This window comes from Lutjanus erythropterus, chromosome 4 (genome assembly GCF_056507025.1).
Source record: "Lutjanus erythropterus isolate fLutEry1 chromosome 4, fLutEry1.hap2, whole genome shotgun sequence".
NCBI classification, from domain to species: domain Eukaryota; kingdom Metazoa; phylum Chordata; class Actinopteri; order Lutjaniformes; family Lutjanidae; genus Lutjanus; species Lutjanus erythropterus.
The window spans coordinates 19,569,792-19,592,937 of record NC_139320.1 but is presented as its reverse complement, the minus strand read 5'-3'; the positions used below and the strand labels follow the sequence as shown (position 1 = coordinate 19,592,937).

The following is a 23,146-nucleotide window of genomic DNA, read 5'->3' as shown; positions in this document are numbered from 1 at the left end:
ACTGTTGATTCTTAAAGTTGCAGTTATAAGACATTACAGACAATGTATTCAAGTTGAAACAGCTGATCATGTTTGATTAATCAAATCAAATGATCTCATTGCATTTCTATCTGTTTTATGTCAAAGTTAGTAGTATGTTTTTTTGTATGCAAAATACAGTGTTTAACAAATTTAGTAGACCACCGGTCATAAAAACGAGAAAACATACATGTTTTAAAAATCTTTCAAAAACTTGTTTAAAACTAAAAATGGTATTGTTATTTAACAGACTGAAACAACTAAATAGTCCCTTTTCACACATAATAACCAAAAAACATAATATTTTGTATGGCCTCCAGCTTGCATTCTTGCTGGCATTGTTATTATTTACTTTGACAGTCTTTTGTTATTGAGTTCCAAATAGTTTCTAGCTGTTCTCCCAGACTTGCTTTAGATGAAACTTTTGTGCAATCAATCTTTGAAACTAGAAAATTAATCAAGCATAACATTCAACCACTAAAACTATTTTTTCTGTTCAGGAATACAAGTAAATAACTATAATTTGATATCTTCATCAAGAAATAATAATGTGCTTCTGTTTTTTTTTTTGGAAAACAGTAAATTTGAAAACACATGGATAATAATTATATTTTAGCATTAAAAATATTTCGGGTAAAGACCTTTTACATACTGGTGTATCAACCAGTACAGAAACATAAAAAAAAGATTTTGGTAATTACCAATGCTGTTGATTTAGGGCAGCTGTGGCATAAACTTCACAATGGGTGGTGGTCTGATAAACTTGTTAAGCACTGTATGTTCAAGTCAAAAAAGCTCCTTTGTGTTGTAAACTTCAAAATCAAAAAACACATTTTTTCATGCTTTTATAGATTCATATAGTCCAGAATTTATTGGCAATGATTCTATATAATAAAGTTTTTCTCAAATAAAAATACATTTTTTCATGCTTTTCTACATTCATACAATCCAGCATTTATTGGCAGTGATTCAAAATAAAAAAAGTTTGCTCAAGTAAAAACATTTTTTCATGCTTTTATACATTCATATAGTCCAGCATTGATCGGCAGTGATTGAAAATAAAAAACATTTTCGCTCAAATATTTTTTTTTTCATGCTTTTATACATTCATATAGTTAAGCGATTATTCGCAACAGATAAATGTTAGCTACATTTAGCTCATCATCACTTTTACAGTGTTAACCAGTCTGGTGAAACTCAGTAGGTCAACTTTTACAAATGCTTCCATTTTCTGTATAGCAGTTGATGATAAAAGGAGGTGCAGGTAAAACCCCACTGGCACTGTAGACTGGACAGGCTTTAAAGTCGCAGGGCCAGTCTCTCCATGCGTACCGGACAGCAGCTACTTCATCAGTAGACGGACACGAAATGTCAAATAAGTGGACACTGGTCAGACCCGACTGCTTACTGGGAACTGGAATCCAGCGAGACTTTGGCCCACATGGAGCTTTAATCCTCGAGCAACAGATCTTGATAAAAGGGGGGGGGGGACACAGATTAAATGAAGAAAAATCACTGTTTTGTGCTATTTATTTAGCAGAAAATTAGTTTGTTTACTGTCAGAACAAACATCTACAACCACATCTATTGAGTATTGAGGTACTTATCCATAGTTAGTGTCTTAACTACAGTAGATGGTGGTTGACAAGCCCCCAGGTTGAGGAGGCAATGTATTTTAACCACCTAAAACAAATTATCAGTTTAAATGTATGCTATATTTAGAATATTTTCACTGCTTTACTTTGCCATCAGACAGTCTTTTCTGACAGAAAATCCCTGTTAGACAAGTCAAACATCTCTATTTTCAAATCAACCAAACTCCATGGACAAAATCTGTGATTTTACCTTGTTAGTTGATGGTCTACCGCTGCCTCGATTGGTTAGTTTGTTTGTGTGATGAGTGTGTGACTCTGGCATTGTATTAGGTTAGTTTGGACTCACAGGAGTCACACAATAGCAAACAAACTAACCTACCGAGGCAGTGGTAGACCACCAACTCCTGTGTTCTACAAGCTAAAAATAATGATTTCACCTATGGAGTCTGGTTGGTTTTGAGAGAGAGATAAATGGCAGTTACCCATCGTGTATATATATATATATGTAATATAATATTCTCAATATAGCATTCGCTTAAACTGACTTTTTGTAGGTGAGTCTTTTTAAGTGACTAAATATGTTTTTACTGTTGATCCTGTCCACAGCAGTACATTGCTTAGCTTCCATGCTGGTATGTCTCTCTGCTTCTCCAAACTGGGGGAGTGCGGACCACCATCTACTGTAGGTAATACAGAGACTGTTGAAAAGTACCTCGTACAACCTTACCTTCAAATAATTCAAACCCTTTAACAGCGATTTTGTGTTGCCATTGTTAACAAAGCCAGCAGGACATAACTCACACTGACTACACCAGCCCTACCTCAAAGATGTCTTTAGACGATGTGGCAGAGACTATCTGGTCGTAGGTAATGTTGACATACATTCGATGTGGCGAGATCTGGGTGGGGAAAGGTCCTCTGAAGGGCACGTCCTTCTCATTATAAGCCACTGCCCTTGCTCCCAATGTCAGTCGGTAGGCTACATCCTGCTTGTCTCTGGGATGGATCCTGAAACAAAAATATAATCAGAATAAAGTAATTTTAAGATTGGATGAGCCAGTTGGTAAAACCAGACTGGGGAGGGGGGTTAAAGTCAATACAGCAAAAGAAAATCACTCATCACTTCAAAATAGCAGGACACATAATCACATTTAAGAAAGCCAAAGAACAGCAGAAAGCCGTTTCCCTGTTGGTCTTTCAGTTTTTGGGACATTCAGTCTGTGGATGTCTGAATTATGCCAGGGACTCGCTGTGTCTTGGCAGCATATCGATGGCAAGTCCATGAAAAGTTTTATAGATGTTTAGAAGGATCTTAAAATTTAACCAAAGACTAACAGGAAGACAGAGCAGAAACATTTGAACAGGTGTGATTTGAGCTCTTTGCTCTAATTAAAACTATTGCGGCAGCGTTTTTCATAAGCAACCCGCAAAGTGAAATCAGATAACACCCATCAGGGTAGTTAAAAATAGCTCTGACCTTCTGCATCACCACACTCAAACCGAGAGTTAGTTTTTAATGGAGCTCTTACATGTGTAAGAATTGTTGATCATAATCTAATCTACATAAAGGTGTTGCACAGCAGTGATTTGAACGTTTATTTTACATGATATTGCTGTCTAATTTATGCTCCCACACCTGGAAGTTTATGAGCTATAAGAATTAATTCATCAGTTGTTGACTATTAATCGCCAGCTGTTAATAATCGATTAATTGGTTTGAGTCAAAATTCTCTGATTTCAGCTTCTTAAATATGAATATTTTCTGGTTTCTTTATTCCTCTGTGGCAGCAAACTGACTTACTTTGAGTTGTGGACAAAACAAGACATTTGATGTAATCATCTTGGAAGCACTGATTGACATTTTTCACCATTTCAGGGACCAACCAATTGATTAGCGGAGAAAATGATGGACAGATTGATCGATAATGAAAATACTTGTTAGAGGGAAGACTTCACATGCTCCACATAGATAAAATAACATACATATAATAAATATAGTCCCGCCTCCTCTCACTCTTCTCATCATGCATCTCATTTGCTATATCTATTATCATGTTTAGCCTTGTTATATTTATATTTTAATAAAAATCGGAAATACATTTTCTGCCCTCAATGTTAGGTCATTTTTTTCTCTGTGGTATCGATAATGGTATTGAATATTGATACTTGAACTGTATCGTGACAACGCTACACACACATTACAGTAACTTGGATGGACACAGTTACTGTCAGCAGGCTCACTGACAGATCAGGTGATGCAGACTTTCTTCATAACACCTACACGTCCTGATGTGGTATCATTTGTTAATCACATCATAAACACTGTCTACAGAAAGTGTAGTGATTTCACATGTTATGAATATTCATGAACACAATCCTTACGTCCCATAGGGTGAGCTTTCATCTGGTAGATCCAAAGCCACAGCCATGAAGGTTTTCTGCATCTGGGGGTTTGGGACGTAGCCTATGTCGGCTGTCTGGTGCCAGCGGATGTTTGGGAAGGAGTCATCTTTGGATTCTTTTTTGAAGGTGCACAGCTGCAAGTATAAATAAATCATGGCTTAGATAATCCTGTGATTTAATTTACCTACATAGTGGCTAAGCAGCAGTATGTATTGCTGCCTGCCACAGTCTCTTTTATTTGGTTTAATCTGCTTATTTGCTCTTGCTGTGTTATGAATGTTCATGTTGATTTCAGTGAGTTTTGTATGGTAAAAAAAAAAAAAAAAAAACTGAGGCAAAAAGCTGGAATATTCAAGCATTTCACAAAGTCTGTCGATGAAACATCAAAAAAGGGGGTAGAACTTGACAAGTATTCACGTCTACCTACTCTTTTGTGGACATGAATTATCTATTTCTGCTGTAAACTTCATTTGTTGTTGTTTTTTTTGAAACGTATTCCAAATAAAGTTTAATGACAGGCAAGGGGGACAGAGGGCAGGGAAATGACATGCAGCAAAGGGGTGCAGGCGGGAGACGAACCCCCAGATGCTGCAGAGGACTCAGCCTCAGCACATGGGGCAAATGCCTCACTAAGCCACCAGGGTATCAAATGGAGGTCTAATCTCTTTGATGCTACCACTAGAGGGCGCCAAAAGTCCTCCGCAGCAGCCGTGGGTTTGATTCTCCTCTGCGGTACTTTGCTGCATGTTATCTCCCACCTTTCCAAAAAATCTATTTGTTAAAAAAAAATATTTATATTTATATATTACTGTTTAATTTTCATCTTTTTAAAATTTTATTTTATGTGTACTTGTTTCTATATGTAAATTAAAACTATGATTATACTAACATACCTGGACGAACCCAAAGGGGAAATCCTGAGCTGTCTGCTTCCCTGAGCCCAGGTGAAACGCCATCCTCCAGTCATTAATCATAGCAGGGAAGGAGCAGTTGTACTGCTCTTGATGATACTGTGCATTGGCCTCACCTGAAAGCATGACAAGCCTTATATATATATATTTATGTCTGTGTGTGTGTGTGTATACCTGTGCAGGTAGACTTACCTTGGTACCAGATGGCTCCTTTGATAGTCATGTTGAGCAGTGGGTGGATCATCGAATTCCACAATTCAGAGTTTCTGACTTGTGGAGGGCTGATGAGATTTGAATGTGCAACAAGAGGCAACAGAGCAATTAGTGTAAGCTAACCTTTCTTGGTTATTACACAGCACAACTGAGAGCATGAGAAATCAATTACTGTACATATCAAGCTGCAGATTAGCTGAACTGTGTCTCTTTACCTTTCTTTACCTTGCTCTAGACCACACTGCTGCAGCACTCTTGAAGATGACCAGGCTTCGACTGGTGTGCCTCCCCAACAGGACTCCACCAATCCTATGGGGTACTGCAGCTTCTCGTACATGTAACGTCCAAAGAGCCAGCACACTGCAGAGAAACCTGCCACACTTCCTAGAAGTACACCTGCCTGTTAATCAGTCATTCAGCACAATGCAAGTAGGTGGTCATCTGCACATCAACAATTAGCATAATGGTTGATATTTGCTATTTCTTTTATTTATATGTGATTATATTATTATATACTGTCCTGTAACAATAACAAAACTATAGTTTGGATTCAGGAATGTTTGTTACACAGCATTATGACTGGCTCAGTTGCAGTTCAGCACCCAAAACTAAAACCTTTAGCTGCAAATAAGTCTTGAATCATTGTGTGAATAAATGAATAAATCCATGACTGACTTGCTGTGGGCACAGACCAGGGAAGTTCCACTTGAATCAAATCAGTAAGCTCAGTTTCGCTGGGTTCCAAGGCTACCTGAAATGGCCTCACATAAGGATACTTTGCTGTAAGTTCCAGCTCCTGTGATGCATTGAAAATCTATTGGAGAATGAATACATTAAATTACTAAATATGGATACATACAGATAAATAAATAAAAAAGCTTTTTTGCCTGAAATTCTTCATGCCACTAATAGTGCAGGCATAGTACGACACACCCCACACAAACTGCAACAGAAACTTTCAACAGATATTGTGTCATTAATTAATTACATTAATATGTAATTTACAACCCAATGCCCCAAAAAGTTGGGAGGCAATGCAAAATGTAAACAAACACGTAATGCAATGATTTGAAAAACTTTTTTTTGTAAATATACTCATTCTGAATTCGATGCCTGCAACAAGTTAAAAAAAACTTTGTGATACTTTGTATCACACAACTGTGATACAAAGTAGTGAACCTCGACATAAATTTAAAAAAAAGAAAATTGTTACAGGCATCAAATTCAGAATGTAGATTTACAAAAAACAACTCAGTTTATCAGTTTGAACATTCCATATCTTGTCTTTGCTCTGTATTCAATTGAATATGAATATTCAATATATGAACTGAATGTTTCTTTTTTTTACATTTTACACAGTGTCCCATTTTTTTTTGCAATTGGGGTTGAGTAACGTATCACAAATCTCATGAAATCCAAGTGGGAGAAATGTTGAAAAACACTGAAATCTGTGATGCCACAATTTCCCATTGCTGCAAAATTCAATTTATGCATATTGTCTTGTCTGATATCCAGACAAAGGGTTCAGTGCATTCCACAATCAACTATATACTGTGTTTTACATGGAGTTAGATGCAGTACAGTGAAATGTACACAAGGAAATTCTTAACCCTTACATACACAACAAGTCAGGCAAAATGACCCCATCAGTTTGTTCAAGTTCTTTTTGTATAAAGTTTACAAGTTTATGTCCATCATAGCAAACATTTATGTTGATTAGTGCCAATTCGGAGGTCATGAATTTTTGGAAAGTAATATAAAAGTGATATTTTAAGTCATATTTAAATAATAGTGCCAATTTCCAACTTGTATAAAAGTCTGCTAATATAGTTACACAGAGTTTCAAATTATTATTTTATGAAGCACAAAAGTGGCACCAGGGTTTGGTTAAGAAACACATCTGAAACATCAAATGAATCTCTTGGAGCTTTATATACGTCATAGAGATTACTTTTATAAGTAATAAAGTAATTTGTCAGATTTTCTGGGGTACTTTGTGTGAGGTTCACCCCTTTTTGCTAACAAAATGCCTGCGCTACACAAAGTCTGTTAAGTTTATGTTGCAACTTGTGAGAGATGACCAACATTGTAAAGTAGTTGCACAATCTTTTAAGACCGTTACAGCCAACGTCAGACTTTTCAGTTTTTGCTTCATGTCAGTGTTGTCGTGAGTCATTTTCTAACAGTTACTGTCCTACGATAGCAATTCTTGTGTAATAAACCAGAATCAAAGTAGTGTTCATTTAACTGATACAAACTTCCCACATTTTGTGTGTAATAAATAATATAATATAATAAATAAAAGTGAAACAGACAGACTTCTACTACACATTAACATGAATGAGCTCATCAGAAAGACAGACAGGTGTTCACCAGGATTCAGCCTACCGAAGATGTAATAAAGTACATGTTGCTCTGCCCTCCACACAGCCAAACATCTCCGAACAGAACATCTGTCAGAGTGGCTGTGCTGTTCTCAACAGTTGCTGTCACATTGTAGGGACCGCTGGCTTCAACTGGGTCAAGGGTGACTCTCCAGATACCTGTACAAACAGCAATTAATACACAGACTGTTAACAAAATAAAGTGATCAAATGAATAAGTGAAAGACTGGATACCCTTAGGACTAAACATGAAACATGAAGATACAGGTTATAAGAAACAGGAACCATGATGCAGTAACTGTCATGCCCATATGAAAAACTTATGCTTTGCTCAACCCACATCTTCACTGTTTAAACTGTAGTTAAACAACAAAAGTTCTGATACAAGAAATGGGGTCTCTGCCATACATGCCCCCATCAGAATCACTCAGTTTGGCCTCTGCCTCCATTCAGTGGTACCCTGTGGATGTCAGCATACGCCTCCCAGTTGACAACAACTGGCTGTACTCACCTTTTGTCACAGTGACTGTTGCGCTGTACTGTTTTGTTGGTCCTGACAAGGAGACGGTGACCTCTTTACCCTCAGGGCCGTAGCCCCACAGCACAGCGCTCTCTGGAGACTTCTGCAGCACCATGTGGTCTCCATAGTAGGAGGCAAAGCGCAGGACTCCATCTACACACACAAACACACGTGCACCTTAACATCCTTCACTGTTTAACACTGTGGGCTTTCTTCTTTTCTCTTCTTTATGTCTAATCTTTTTATTTGAGTGAGTCATCTTCTCAAACATAGACAACTTTAGATGTTGACACTTCTTTTGGAATGTTTTAAATGAATAAAACTCAAATTGGACGAATGTTACAAATAAAGAAATCAGATCACTTCTCAGCCCGCATCATGCTGTCAGTTGCATAATGAATCAAACTTGGGAAACACCAACGATAATACAAACAAAACAAAATAGTCAAGTTGATTTTATCTAGCTATCAAACCTAAAATCACCAATTATACTTCGGGGGCTTTACAGCACACCACAACACCCTCTATCCCACTGGTTCCTAACCTGAGGATCCAAACCCCCACAAGAGTTTGCCAAAGGGTCAAAAGGGTTGCAAGGCCTTCTTAATTTTATGGGGTGTAAGAAAACATTTTGTATTAATTTCTTAAATAATGAGTGCAGGCTTAAAAGCCATTTCCAAGCTCTGTGTTTGGCATTCTTAGCCAAAGCCCCCGTACTCGACTGAGATTCCCCCAATCGAGTATTTGCAAATATTAAAGTCTCTCTGTTGAGGGGCAGTAAGAAAACAAAGCTACAAACAACAACAACAATACTACTACTAATAATAATAATAACAATAATAATAATAAAAGTAAACAATAATAAAACAAAAAAGAACTGAAAAAGCAGGAAGAGGAGAAAAGAAAAAAAAAAGTTCAGTCTGGCGGTCAGACTTTAAGCAATTTGAAATATATTATGAACAGCTGCCATTTCCTAAATAATTTTTCAGTAAGTCCTCAGTTCACAACTGATTTTTTTCCCAATTAAAAAGAAAAATTACATCTTGAAGCCACGAAGAGATGGATGGGACACGTTTCTCTTGGAGCGGAAGACAGGGATGTAAAAGCTTTAATGTCTAACTTTTAAAGAATAAGGGCAGGGTGAAGACCTGAACGTTAACTGTTACTTTGTGTAACGGTACACTGGTCCTTCACGTCTATCAAACAGCCACACCCTGCACTTCAAGAGGACGGATTTTAGTAAAGAAGTGCTTCTATAAAATGCGACGATTTCTTTGAAAGCGTTAATAATTTGTTATTGATTATTGTGAATAAAAAACAATGTAATAAAGCATGAAATATGTTATTTTTTACTTAGCTATTGAGGCAGCGTCAAAGCTAGCTAACAGACAGCAGTGACATTGCCGGGAATGGCAGCGCATTGCAGACTGCTGAACCGCGTGCGGTCACACACACACACACACACACACACACATACACACAGACACACACAGACACACACACACTTTGGCTGACTGTACTCACCAGAGTTGTGTACATAGGCTGAAAGTATAAAAACAACACACAGTGTTACCGCCATGACAAGTGGAAAAACCACGTTAATAAAAATCTGCAAAGTTCTGTAAGACGAAACCATGAGTGTCAGCTTATTTACTGTCACTGACGGAGCAACTGTCAAAGAAAACGTCATAAACAACTGACACTTTTGTGATTTCTGTGCGAGTTCGAGGAGAAGAAAATCAGCTGTTGAATTGTGCCTGTGACGTCATCCAGAAGCGCTGCTGACTGCGGACTTTCAGATAAAGGAACTCTCAACGGTTTAAACCTCTTATTACTTATATTGAAAAAACAAACAAACACGCGCATACATTTTATGAACCATTTGACAATCTTTCTCAAAACAATACTCATATATATACCAATGTTGGAAGAACTACTCACATCATTTATTTCTTAAAGCTACTACAAGGAGTTTTTAACCGTTCACGAACCAGGCTATTTAATACTGCTGCCTCCATATGTCCTACATAGACGAACAAGACTATCCACGAGAAGATCCGTTAGGTGATTACCTTAACAAAGGACAGTCACGGAGGTAATTAATGGAGAATATTTATTACAGGAGCTTAGCTTTAAATGTCATATCCTCTCACCTTACCCGACTCCCCAGATACGTTAACAGGACGGGGGATAAGTTCCAATAAACACCAGTGCGGTGCAATCCGCAAGTCTGTACTCAAAAGAGTTAACACACAGTTTACACACGTGAATATTTTCACTGTACACTACAATCCATACATCTACACTCTAAGAGAGTCACACAGAGTTTACACATGTGAATATTTTCACTGCACACTTAACACACCTTAAGCCCGTCCTGACAGCCCGGTGGTGAGGGGGAAGCAAGCTGACAAAAACAAAGCAAACAACAAACAAACATGAATAAATAAAAGAAGACTAGTCCGCCCCACAGGCAATACCCATTTCTTTTTTGCCCACTACTGGCTCACTTGGGAGGACAGGCTAGACAAAGGAAAAAAAAACAAAAAAAACAAAGAAACGTCAAACAAATTGGCAAGAGCAGCACATGGAGCACTGATGCTCTGCAGGGAACCAAATATTAACAATTATATTAAAAAAAACATGCTATTACAAAAAAAAAATCAGAATACACACCAATTAAAATATAAAGACTACAACCAAACTTTAAAATACCTGGTACGTCGACGATCTACTTTCCTACCAGCCGCCTTCAACCCAGCGGGGAAGCAGCTCTGAAATGAATAAAAACAGTAAATGTACCCAGGCTCAGACACAACATCATAAAACAACGCTCTCATACAATAAAAACAGAACTAGCCTTCCAGTTTTCCTGCACATCAGTGTGGGATGGTGTGAGTACATTCCTCATTCGACCAGCGGAACCTCTGGTCCTACTTCTTCTTCGTGTTTTGTTTTAATGGCGAGCTACAAACCAACGTCGGAGGTGCATGCCGCCATCTACTGTATCGGAGTGTATCTGTAACTGTATCATGACTTTACACTGGATTCATTTCATGGATCAAAGAGAGAGAGAGAAAAATAAAATCATATTCTGAACATTAAGCCTCTTTCATATATGTACTTGAGTAAAGCCCTTTGAACCTGTAACTGAATCTCTCGTAACTCTAGGAGCCCTTTAATGCTCCATATTCCCTTCACATTTTGACCACACCGTCCTTCAACCTTTTCCTTTCTGTACCATTTAATCATTTATGTCCTAGTCTTACTCTAGTGAAAGTGATATCTTCTTTTCTACATTTCCCACTGATAGACTTTTGAATTTTGTGATAGGTCCCACCCTTTGTGTCATTATTCCATATTTCCTGCCATTTTGTCACAAATCTCTGATGGATGATTGAGTTTGCCTCTCCTCTCCCAAAACAAAGTTCTAAAATATTATTTTCATTTTTGTTTAATGCACCTTTGGCCAGTTTGTCCGCTATCTCATTTCCCTCAATTCCTGCATGCGCCGGGATCCAACAGAAAAGGACATCTATCCCAAGATGCTGTAAATTCAGTAAAATCAAGTGCACCTCTAATAAAAGATCTTCTCGAGCTGCTTCTCCTGATTTTATACTCTGCATTGCAGTTGCAGAATCTGAACATATGACTACTTAACTGGTTTGACCTGCTCTACCCATTTCTGCTGTGTACACTGACAGCTTGTTTGAAATTCTTTTGACTATACCCTTATTAAATTCTGGGATGTATATGCCCACTCCTACATGCTCATTATTTGGGTGTTGATCCATCTGTAAAAATATGTAGATAGCTGTAATAGCTGTTCTTCAGATGCTTTTGAGCCAGATACCCTATGTTGAGGTTATTCTCTATACACTCTGTTTTGCAGGTTTACTTTGGGTTGTGGAAATATCCATGGAGGAATGCTGACAATTATAAGTGCTGCACAATGTTGTATAGAATCTAATTTGTACTGTTTCACTTTCTTGTTAATTTCCCATCCAAACCCTTTGCCAGCAAATGTTACATTCTCCCAACAGTTCTGCAGAACAGATGAAGCTACATTTCCATTTCCTCAATTCTTATCCAGTATGTTGACAATAATTTAGTTCTTCTTAAATACAAGGGCAGTTCACTGGATTCCACAAGCAATGCATTGATGGGCGTGGTTTTAACTGCTCCAAGACAAAGTCTTAATACTCTATCTTGCATCCTGTCTAGTTTTTGTAAATTACTTTTTGCAGCTGTGTTATACATCATACATCCATAATCCAAGGTGTCTTTCAACAGAGCCCTGTAGATGTGTAATAATGCCTCTCTGTCAGCTCCCCACATCAGGCCGGCCACACACCTCATGAAGTTTAACACTTTTTTACATTTGATCTCAACTTTATCAATATGTTTTTTTCAAGTATATTTATCCCTTGAAGTAGCTGCTTCAGCCTGCAGTCTTTCTCTTCTCCTGCTCTCACCCTGGAAGACAACACCCGGCAGCATGAGACCTTCCTGAAGTTCTTTTTGTTTCTCTCACACACACACATCCACACACACCCATACATGCACTACAGTACTGATCCACTGCTCCTCACATGTTCTGTTGATTTGCTTGTGTTTTTGTTAAATAAATTAAATTCAGTTAATGTCAAAGAAAACTATCGCCATCACTTCCTTCACATTCATGGTCTTCTCAATGTCATTACTCACTTTAATTAATGCATCAGCTGTGGATCTTCCTTTCCTGAAGCTGCTCTGATACTTATTTAACAGATGTTTTTTCTCTAACAAATATGATAACCTGTAAACAATCATTTCTTCTATCCATTTACATAAATGTGAAGTAAGGGCTATTGGCCTATAATTTTCAGCATTAGCTGTATATTTTCCCAGTTTAACAAATGGTAAAAAATAAAAATAATGGTAACTTCCACTCATCAGGAAGTTTTCTTTCTGACCAAATCTTATTGAAAAGTTTTAACACAATTTCTAATGCTTCCTCTGGTCCTGCTGTGTTTTAATGCCCTTCTCATTTCCCTCAGGGAGAATTCCATATCTGCAGCTGAGCTACATTCTACCTTTTTGTTATGCACCTTTTCATTATCTTTTAAAACTTATTCCTTCCTTTGTTTATGTATGTCTGTAAGATGGTTACCAGTATGAATATTCACAAATATTCTCCCTAAAAGGTTGGCCTTTTCCACATCTGTTATTGCTAAGCAATCTTCATTTGCAAGAACTGCTATTTTATTGGCAGCCCGTCTCCCACTCATCTTTTTTGACCATATTCCAAAAATCTCTCCAAGTATTCCTTTTAGCAGTTTTAATTATTTTGCATGCTATGGGTCTTTTTCGTTTGTATTCAATCAGATTGTCCAGACTCAAGTTGTTTCTGAGATTTCTGAGGACAATATCAATCCTTCCTTTAACAGCCAAGCTACATTCGTCATTCCACCATGGCACAACTCTCTTATTTCCTCTTATCACAGTTTTAGGAATACTTTTTGAGGCAGCTTCAATTATCATATTTGTAACTTCAGCAGTACACTCATCCACATTACCATCTATCTCAATGCTGCCAACCAATTCCCTGCAACATGCTTTATATTTATTCCACTGAGCCTTTTTAAAACACCATCTACATACAGGAGCTCGTTCTTGGGTACATTTATTTAGTTTCTATAGCGCACATGATGGGAAAATGGTCACTCCCTATGCTATCTTTGTATATTTCCCAATCACATAGGCTAGCCATACTTGCAGAAACCAATGTTAAATCAATACAAGACATTTTATTCCTATTTACATCTAATCATGTTCAAACATACAAGATTCCCTGTGTCTATCATTTCTTCCTCCACTGCATCATTATTATTACTATGGTCACTTCTCCATAAACTATTGTGTGCACTGAAGTCGCCACACCAAACGTCTCTGTGACTTTCCTCACTCATTTATTCCTCAAACGCTGCTGCAGTTAGAGTATGGCAAAGGTTGCAATAATTAATTATTTGGACTGGGTTTTGTGTACTGACTGTATACCTCAACAATTGAACATTCATGTTCATATGCAGTATTTATTCTTCTAAATACTAAATTGTCTTTAATGAATGTGATACAGCCACCCCCTTGGTTATTAGCTCTGTCATGTCTGACTGAATTGTGTCCCACCATAACAAAGTCTAGAATGGGTCTCAACCATGTTTCCTGAATATATATTACGTCTGGTTTGTCATTCAAGTCTTTAATGACTTTCTTAATTTCCTGTCCATTTCAAATTAAACTCCTGGCATTCCACTGAAAAATTGTGATCCAATTCACTAAACACATCATAAGTAAAAGGGTTCATCATTTCTTGCATTGTTTTACACTCTACACTCGAGATCCCAAGATACTCTTCTGCAGCTTCAACAACTGTTTCAATTTTGTACTGTACAACCCCCAAAATCTGCACTGTGGTCTCCTACATAATTGCAACACTTAATCAGCACATCTTTCCCACACTTTCCAAATGCATGATCTCCTCCACATCTTGCACATCTTTCTTTTCCTTTACACTGTTTCGCAGTATGTCCCATTCTCTGGCATTTAAAGCAACGTCATGATCAAAATCAGTGATTACTGACAGCGTCTCTGCTTGTTCTCCATTTCTTTTATTAGTAATGTGTTTAGCATCAAGCACTTTACCTCCTCTCAGTTCTGTTTTAATCTCCTCCATTGAGACAGACAGTTGCACTCCAGACATGACTCCCCTATGTCTAGCAGCTGTGCCAGGTACATGGCTTTTGACTTTTTTATCATCCAGAGTATTTGTTTTCAGTAGGTCATCTTGTTGTTTTTCACGTACTTTGCAAACCTTACTTTGCCAACATCGTGTTCAAGAGCTTTAGCCACCGTAATAAGGTGGAAACACTCAACAAACACAATTATCACTTTCCAAACATTGCTCCCATACTCAGCTCTCGGGCTTTGATCTGCCCTGTCTTTACCGTTTCATCAGACTCTGCCCCCGGACTGCTTAAAAAGCTAATCCTCAAATTTTCTTCTTTCTTTTTCTTCCTTTTGAGATTCGCCACTGTCTGCCACGCCATTCCTCCATAATCCCAACCTTCATCCTCACTACCAAAAGTCATGACTGTTACATTCATGACACAGTTGTTTGTAGTTACCCGAGAAATCAGTCCACTTCCTCCAGCCTCCTAATCCGCCTTGTTTTCAACCTGTGTTCCTCCTGCAGGTAACTATATCTGTAGGGTGTCCCTGACTGGTGCTGCCTGTCAAATCTATACAATTATTCCAGTTCCTTGCCTGTGTATCGGATTTTTGTTGAAATCAGATGAAACAAGCAGGGGGCCAAAACACAGGCCTCCAAAATCAACATGGGAGTTCCTTGTAATAGCTTTAAGCAAAACTACAAAAGAATTAGCATTACAAAAATCAAAGTACTCATGCAGAATGGCTCCATTGCATGATAATGTGCATTATATAATTGTATTCTAATTATTGAATTGTTATTTGATCATAATCATTGATAAATTAATATCACTTTAATACTACAGCTGAAAGTAGGATACTGCTGTAAAGCTTAATATGTAATAGTATCGTATTCTATTTGTTGATGATAGTTTGTATTAACAATCTGAATTTGTAAAGTATTAAATTTATAAAATAAATGTAATGGAGTAAAAAGTTCAGTATTTCCCTCTGAAAAGAAGTGGAGCTTCATATTACATAAAACCCCCTAATGTTATTTTCAGGATTTCACTGGTTATAAAAGCACCAGACATCCACACAATCTGTTCCAGTTGGCTGTTGTCTTTACACGGGAGATTAGAGGGAGGCAGTATATAAGTGGAGGACTGCAACTTTGGCCTGCTTGTTCATGCAGTTTGTGGGTATTTCTCAATGGAAACCATGTATTTTGGACTAAATAATATCACTGGAATTGGATAAATTGGACCTTTACCAATAAAATGGGACCGTTTTTGTCCTTCGCAGCAGCCATGGGTTCAAAAATAAATAAATAAATAAAAATAAAGTTCTTACAGCTGCAGAGTTGTATTGTAATTCTGAGGGCTAGCCTTTTTTTTTTTTATTAGGCATTGTCATTTAAATGTTAATAATAAAAATGTGTACTGATGCAGCTTGAAGGAAAAATGAACATGCCTTTTGTTGTTTGTCAGAATGAAAGTAAGGATTTTTCATTTTGCTGAATGTTTTGTACTGTGTCTTCTGTGTTGTGTGTCCTCCGGTAACTGAACTGAAACTCAGCTCAGCAGTGGTACTGCATGCTGCAGATACTGCTGGTCTTATTGCATCTGCTGTTTAGTGATTAGTTTCGTGGAGCCCACTATATTTAATTCTTGTCTCATGACAGCCTACAGATATTGTACTGAGGCTGCAGGGTTTGGCAAAGCAGTTGTGGTTGTTAATTAGGTGGCTTGTTTAGCATATTGGTAAAAATAACACTTTAATTTTGTCGGGTAATTTCTTATTCACTCATGATAAAAAAAATATAGAATTGTTGGTGGATGATTTACTGAAAAATAAATATTCATTTAAAAAATATTCAAATGGAGTAAACAAAATGACAAAATAAATCACTTTTTAATTTATACATCTTCAACCGCACTTGTAACGAATTGCAGTAGTCAAATAATTAAGCATTAAGTTAAATCGCCTAAAATTATTGGAGTGCCTGTTGCCCTCTGGTGGCCCAAATAGCCTAAATAGCGCATAATAACAGGACAAGATTTTTAAATTCAAAATAACTTAAAACAGTTGTTTTCAAACTGGGGTTCACAGACCAACACTTTCTGAAGTGTTTTTGAAAGGATTAAACCCATACTGGACAAACCTTCCAAACACAGAAAGCATATCACTTCTGAGCCCAGTGCAGCTGGCAGTTACAACATTTATTAAACTTGGGGAACACCGACAATAAAATAAAATTAAAAAAAAAGTCAATTTAATTTTATTTAGCTATATTACCCCAAATCACAAATTATACTCAAGTGCTTTGCAATCTGTACAGCATATCACAACACCCTCTCCCACCACACCCAGCATCTCATTGATTTCTATGAAGAAAACTGCGAAACGAAAATGTTCAGTTAATGTTGAACGAAAATGTTAAGTTCAGATTATTATAAGTGTAAAGGACATAGCGAAAATTTGAACACAAGCTACATTCAGGGAGCCTTCACTGTCTGTTAAACAGCCCTGCATTAGAAAAGTACAGAGTTAAAACCACCAAAGAGCTTACAGAACAATGATCAAGTGTCAGGGAGAAGAAAACACTGAATTTGTCCAAAAAAAGCCTATTAAATAAAATACACTGAGTATATCAGGTAAACTCAATCAATCACTCAATCACTTGTTTTACACAAACTTTCTAATTGGGTTGATTATATAGTTTAGCATTTGTTATTGTTTTGCATTAAGTGTAATGTGAAATATCCATAAAATATGTCACTTATGATAGAGATACAGTGCGTTAAGGAAAGAGGTTGGGCACTACAGTGCTATCCTTTCACCCTCAGTCAATAAAGAACTTGTGAAACTTTAAAACTTGTTCACATAACTGCATAGTTTCTCAAATCTGCCCCCTCGCATGCCCAGAGCCGCCGCATCCTAATGTGAGGTGAATCCTCATGAAAGCCCAAAGTAATTAACATCTATAGACTAAAACAACAGCATGAAAAATGAAATCAGGTGTAACATTAATTATCCAACAGTTTACCAGCCAGGTGTTTATTTTGCCGAAGCATTTTACGCATTTTCCTGTGGTAAAGATAAATGAACACGCTGCGTTCTGTTGGCACGCCATTTAACACAAGGTTTCAACACTTATATGGAGATAAGTGATGGATATGGGCAGGAGAACGGGAAGGCTGCTGGAGCATAAAGTCATGAGAGAACTGCAATGTGAGGAATAAAAATGTGTGCAGGGAGTGTATTCATAGTGAGATGTACATACGCATTCAAAGTTAAATTATTTCCCCTCTGCATTAAAGCCAAAAATGGATCATTTGACCCTGCAGCTTTCAGTGTGCACCCACTGTGTCAATTACATGTCTCCTCAAAGGCCAGGGATAATATCTTAAAGTTGAAATTGCTGATTTATCTTAATGTAAACCTCAGGCTCAGGGTTTGTTCAGCCACTGTGTGTGCTAACTGCTGTTCATACTTCACAAAAAGGATGAATGCGAGTCAGATACAGGATAGTGAACGTTTTGTTCTTATTCTGTTTTGCATAGATTTGCCTTTTAATTTCAGTTTCCTAGTCTAGTCCGTCCCCGTCAGCTCAACTGCTAATTGACACAGCCGTCAAATCCTACCACAGCCTCGTTAGAGCATCTGTGAAACAGCTTCAAACACAAAGACAGTTGAACATATGCCACTTTAGACATGATGAAGAGGGAACAGAGTGGGATCCATCTCTCTGAACTGACTGGTTGGGAGAGATGTGTCTGACACTCTGGGATCTAAGAAAGGTAATACAGTGCTTTTATTCCATTAGCAATTACATTTTGGTATCCAAACATGCTTTATCTGCTAAAATATAATTTATATTATGCAAATTTAAGACCTTTAATTGATTTTTCTTTGTGAAAATTAGAGCTGAAATTCCCCCAAAGCATTCTTTTCCAATCCCTAAAATGTGATTTTAAATATTTAATCTTATAATTTCTGGAGCATGCAGGTCAGAGCGTATTTTAAAGCCTATGTCAATGATAATTCCCACTGAAGAAAATGCAAATGTTATTCTTGTTGGCTTCACAACTGAAGTTCTGCTGATCTGTCAGCTATCAAAGCCTTTTACAGAAATCAGGAAGAATATTTTCTGTAAACAAAGTGGACGCAGTTCATTCAGCTTGAATTGTTTCAAAATGATCTTTCTGTGGAAGGAAGGTGCAGTAAGTAAATTAAAAGATTGAATTAAAAATATTAGTCATGCTGTGGCAATTTTAAGAAACCGTATGAATTAAATATTTAAGGATCCTGAAGCATTTCTTTTGTGTAATTATGAATGTTGTGAGAATGTACCAGTCTGGTACATCATAAAACTTAATAAATATGTTGCAATTATTTTCCCAATATTGTGCTTATTAGAATCTCAAATAATTTATAAAAGAGAGCCAAAGCCAAATTAAGGCAACTGTTTTGCTCTGAGAATTGACCACGCTAAATTACTTTTTCTGCTTTGGCTTTCTTCACTTTTTCTCTAACCTTGTTAATCAAATCTAATAAATGTTGATCAGCAGTTTATAACTCTGTCAGTCGATGTAAAGTTCAGCCTGTTATCCTGAAAATAAAAACCCACTGCTCTGAAAATACACAGGAGTTTGAGTTCAGTGACCGCCTGTCTTACTGTCTGCCAGACTCCGTTAACGTTTTGTTGTATTGACTGCAATGAACTTCTACATCTTCTGCAAGGTTATTAATGATATCTTATGACTCATAAACAAACATTAACTCAGTCAGAGAAATTTCAGCATAACTTTGAACTCTGATTAACATGAAAGAAAACAGAATCTTTGATCTGATGATCTCCAATGACATATCATGGTCATATTGTGATTTATTTCAATAAAGATATCACAGAGTTCTCCTTTGACTGAACAATTTAATTGCAAGCAGTTAGTGCACAAATGTTTAATGGTCTGATTATAAAAATGCTTTAAAACATCTCATGTACCAGTTTTCCACAACGTGGTGTTTTCATTTTTTTTCACTTTGAATCAAAAGATCAGGAAGATTAACCACTCCCTCATCTGAAGAACAACTTTGGCACGTTTCATGTGTTTATCCAGTCAGTTTGATGATAAATGTAATCAACTGAAGCAATAAATTCCTGTGTTATATTGACAGAGAAAGAGTTCTAATGCTGCAAAAGCGTCAAAATCTGATGTCTCGCCATGAAAGACGAAATTGCTTTTTTGATATGTAAGTTTTGATTACATGATGCAATGTGCACCAGACTTCACCTTCATCTACATGATGATCACGATGTAGTCATAGCGCCATCTAGTGGATACAGGCAGTGACATCGAATTCCTTCCTGCAGTGTCTGAAGCACTTCGTAAACCAGTTGGCACCTGGCGACATGGTCGCGGTCGCAGCCGACCCCGACAGGCGTGGGGGTGTGAGGGCCTGTACAAAGCTGCTTGCAGTTTTATTAACATTTAAATGACCGTCACAGTTTGGCTGGTGCCTCCTTGGGCCAGCGAGTGTCTGGCAGCCACCTGACCTCACTGCAACCGTCGCAGAACATGTGGGATGTCTGAAAAGGTCAAAGGTCAAAAGTCAACTTCACTGTGACATAATGTTTCATTCTGTTTCATCCCTTGTCAGTGGGTCAGAGATTTAGAGATATCAGCCATAGAGATAATTTATTGGAACTAAATGACACTTAAATGACTGCTCAAAGCACCGAAATATTGTGTTTTTTCTCCTTCTTGTGTCATGCTTACTCACACTTCAGTACATAAATTTAAATTAGTCAGGAAAAAACAGCTTGATAAAAAATGAAATAGGTTTGACATGCCACTTGGTTCAGTCCTCAGAGTTGAGTGTCGAAGAGGGGAGATGAAGGAGAAACAGTTGAAACATGTTTCATTCTGGTTTTTGTTTTTTGTTTTTTTTTTGGCTTCATGCATGCCAGAATGGTGGAGTTGAAAGACTTTCACAAAAATCTGATAATCAGAGAGAAGTTTAAAAAACACAACTTCTCTGTGGTGAGCCCCTCCTTGGGACCTCATCTTATTGTTCAGCTCTGTTTCATGTCCAAGTGCTCTGGAAAATATTCTCCCATTGGTTTCATTGTTCCATTTTCACTTCCTGGTTGATCTCTGGTCCATCTGATCAGGGATGTCAGATTTCGGTATTGTTCTCTAATTAAAAAAAAAAAGATACATTCTAAAAAAAAAAATCTTCTTCTACAGTTTCACCTTGAATTTGCATGTCATTATGTTTTTTTTCGTTTTTTTTACCCAATGTTTCAGTCATATGTTGTGTGTGTCTCCTTATCTTGTTCATATCTGATGAAGGGCTGGTGCCCGAGACATCACATGTGATGATAATATTGCATTTCCAAAAGGAGCAGTTTCTGCTGTGTGGACCTGTTTTTGTATTTGTGTGAGCTTGGTGAAATTGAGAATGAGGTTCATTTTTTGTTTTGCTATCCTGCATATGAGGACTTAAGGGATGTAGTTTTTACTAAAATGTCCCCTATTTATGCGGGGTATTTTTTGTTTTTGTTTTTGTTGTTGTTGTTGTTTTTGATGAGTATGACAAACTTGACGTGTGCTTTTGAAAGACAACCTTTTTTGTACCAATTTTTATTTGTCAAGGCTGGGAGAGAAGGCAGAGTATTCTGTTTAAGACTGAGCTATGAAGTGGACTGTAATTTTTGTAATTTTTGTATTGAAAGGATGTCTGGTGTTTTATAACGACATGAGGGTTGGGCACTTTTTGTGCATGACACGAAAATAAAAGGAAGTCAATCAGTCAGTCAGTAAAGTTCTGGCTACAGACCTGATCCTAACCAGCTGTTTTTGTTCTTAAACCTGAAAGGACCACAGTGCTGTCACAGTATAAAACATAATTGTACACCGTGCACAATGAGAGTTTCACAAATGAAGAATATCACACATAAAGAGGACAAATGGCATTGTGAATACGGAAAACAGTCTTTTCTCCATATGGCTGCTACCTGTGTGTGCTTGCACAGAGAGAAAAATATCTCTCCAAGCACACAACTCAACAGAGATCAATAGAGATGCACACGTTTCTGAGTTTCTCTCTAAAAAAACATAAAATAAACAGAATTATTTGTCATCATCAGCACCTTCAGATCTGTAATGTACTCCTCTTGTTTCTGTACATGCAGACCAAGATGGCATCAACTTTATGTGACAGTGCACTTCTGTGTGAGTAATGTGTCAATATTACCACTCCACTTCAGAGTCCAAAGCCAGTGCTCAAATTAGATTGCAGAAATTGGGTTGAAAATGGCTATCCCTCCTCTAGTGATCCGTGGAATGGGCTCTGGTCTGTTCCATCACATTTTACAGCTAATTTCATGTGGCGATATGAAAGATGCAAATATGTTTGTGGATTCATGCATGAACCAAGATTTATGACTGCTGTCTGGGGCCCTCATAGGTCTCTTAACACATCAGCTCCCATCCACCATTTGATAAATCCCCTGGATTAGCGCCTCCCTTTTAGTCACTCAACAGCTATTAGGTGCATGAGAGGACCCTGAGCATCATCTCCTGAAGCCTACATTGCATCATGCTTTTACATTTTCACACTCACTGCCACCTAAATCAGCTGACACATGAGACTGCCTAGCCCCATTTATGCCAAAACAAAGTGCTGGAGAAGAAATGTTCAGGAGACTTTTCAGTAGCCCATCTACCGTCTTCTGTAAAATATATTTCAACAAACACTTTTGTCACCATACAAAAAGTGTCCTCATGTCTAATATGTAAACAGGTCATTTTAAATGAAGGTAATACCGCATAAGAAATAGTTTGTCATTTTGGGAAATATGCTTATTTGCTTTCTTGCAGAGAGTTAGATTAGAGGAGTGATACCATCCACACCAGACAATAGAGGGTTAAGCACCTGTTGATCACGTGTGGCCAGTTAAGAAGATTGAAAAGTCAGTTGTCAGTGGTCGTGTAAAACAGAGCTGTCAAAAAAATAGAATTGCTGCCTCACAGTTGTATTTCTCCACCAACATGTGAAGTTAAAATTTAAAATTTACACTCATGTCTGACCAGACTCATACAATGTCTGCAGTGAAGACTGGCAGAATTTAATATGGAATTTATCACTATATTGACCTGTGCCTTTCATGGAATTTATTTATTTGTTTATTTTTGTAAAATGGAAGTAATTACTATACATGTATGATTCCAGTGAATTCTTTTCAGTGAGCAAACTTTCAGTCTTCACTTAAAGGCTACTTTTACAGCGGAGGACAAAGGACTGATAGAGAACTGAATATGATGATGTCACAGTGAAGTCGACCTTATTATTAGAACTATTATTGTTGTTATTAGTGTTATTATTATTCATAGTAGTAGTAGT

General features: G+C 37.4%; 1 protein-coding gene across 3 annotated transcripts; it reads right to left on the bottom strand.

The window, feature by feature from the left end:
• Window positions 1-470: 470 nt before the first annotated feature.
• On the bottom strand, window positions 471-10,905 carry siae (sialic acid acetylesterase). 3 transcript variants are annotated; one of them, XM_084717231.1, is made up of 11 exons: window positions 10,760-10,894; window positions 9,569-9,586; window positions 8,036-8,197; window positions 7,529-7,683; window positions 5,816-5,954; window positions 5,356-5,524; window positions 5,120-5,208; window positions 4,910-5,043; window positions 3,996-4,150; window positions 2,435-2,621; window positions 471-1,487 (listed from the first exon to the last, which is right to left on the bottom strand). In XM_084717231.1, exons 3-11 carry the CDS (start codon window positions 8,157-8,159, stop codon window positions 1,224-1,226), a joined length of 1,416 nt encoding a protein of 471 aa, XP_084573357.1. In that variant the 5' UTR covers window positions 8,160-8,197; window positions 9,569-9,586; window positions 10,760-10,894; the 3' UTR covers window positions 471-1,223. The 3 variants fall into 3 exon arrangements, with proteins under 3 accessions (XP_084573357.1, XP_084573358.1, XP_084573356.1); XM_084717232.1 differs by lacking the exon at window positions 9,569-9,586 and having other exon boundaries at window positions 10,760-10,905; XM_084717230.1 differs by lacking the exon at window positions 10,760-10,894 and having other exon boundaries at window positions 9,569-9,850.
• Window positions 10,906-23,146: the final 12,241 nt, after the last annotated feature.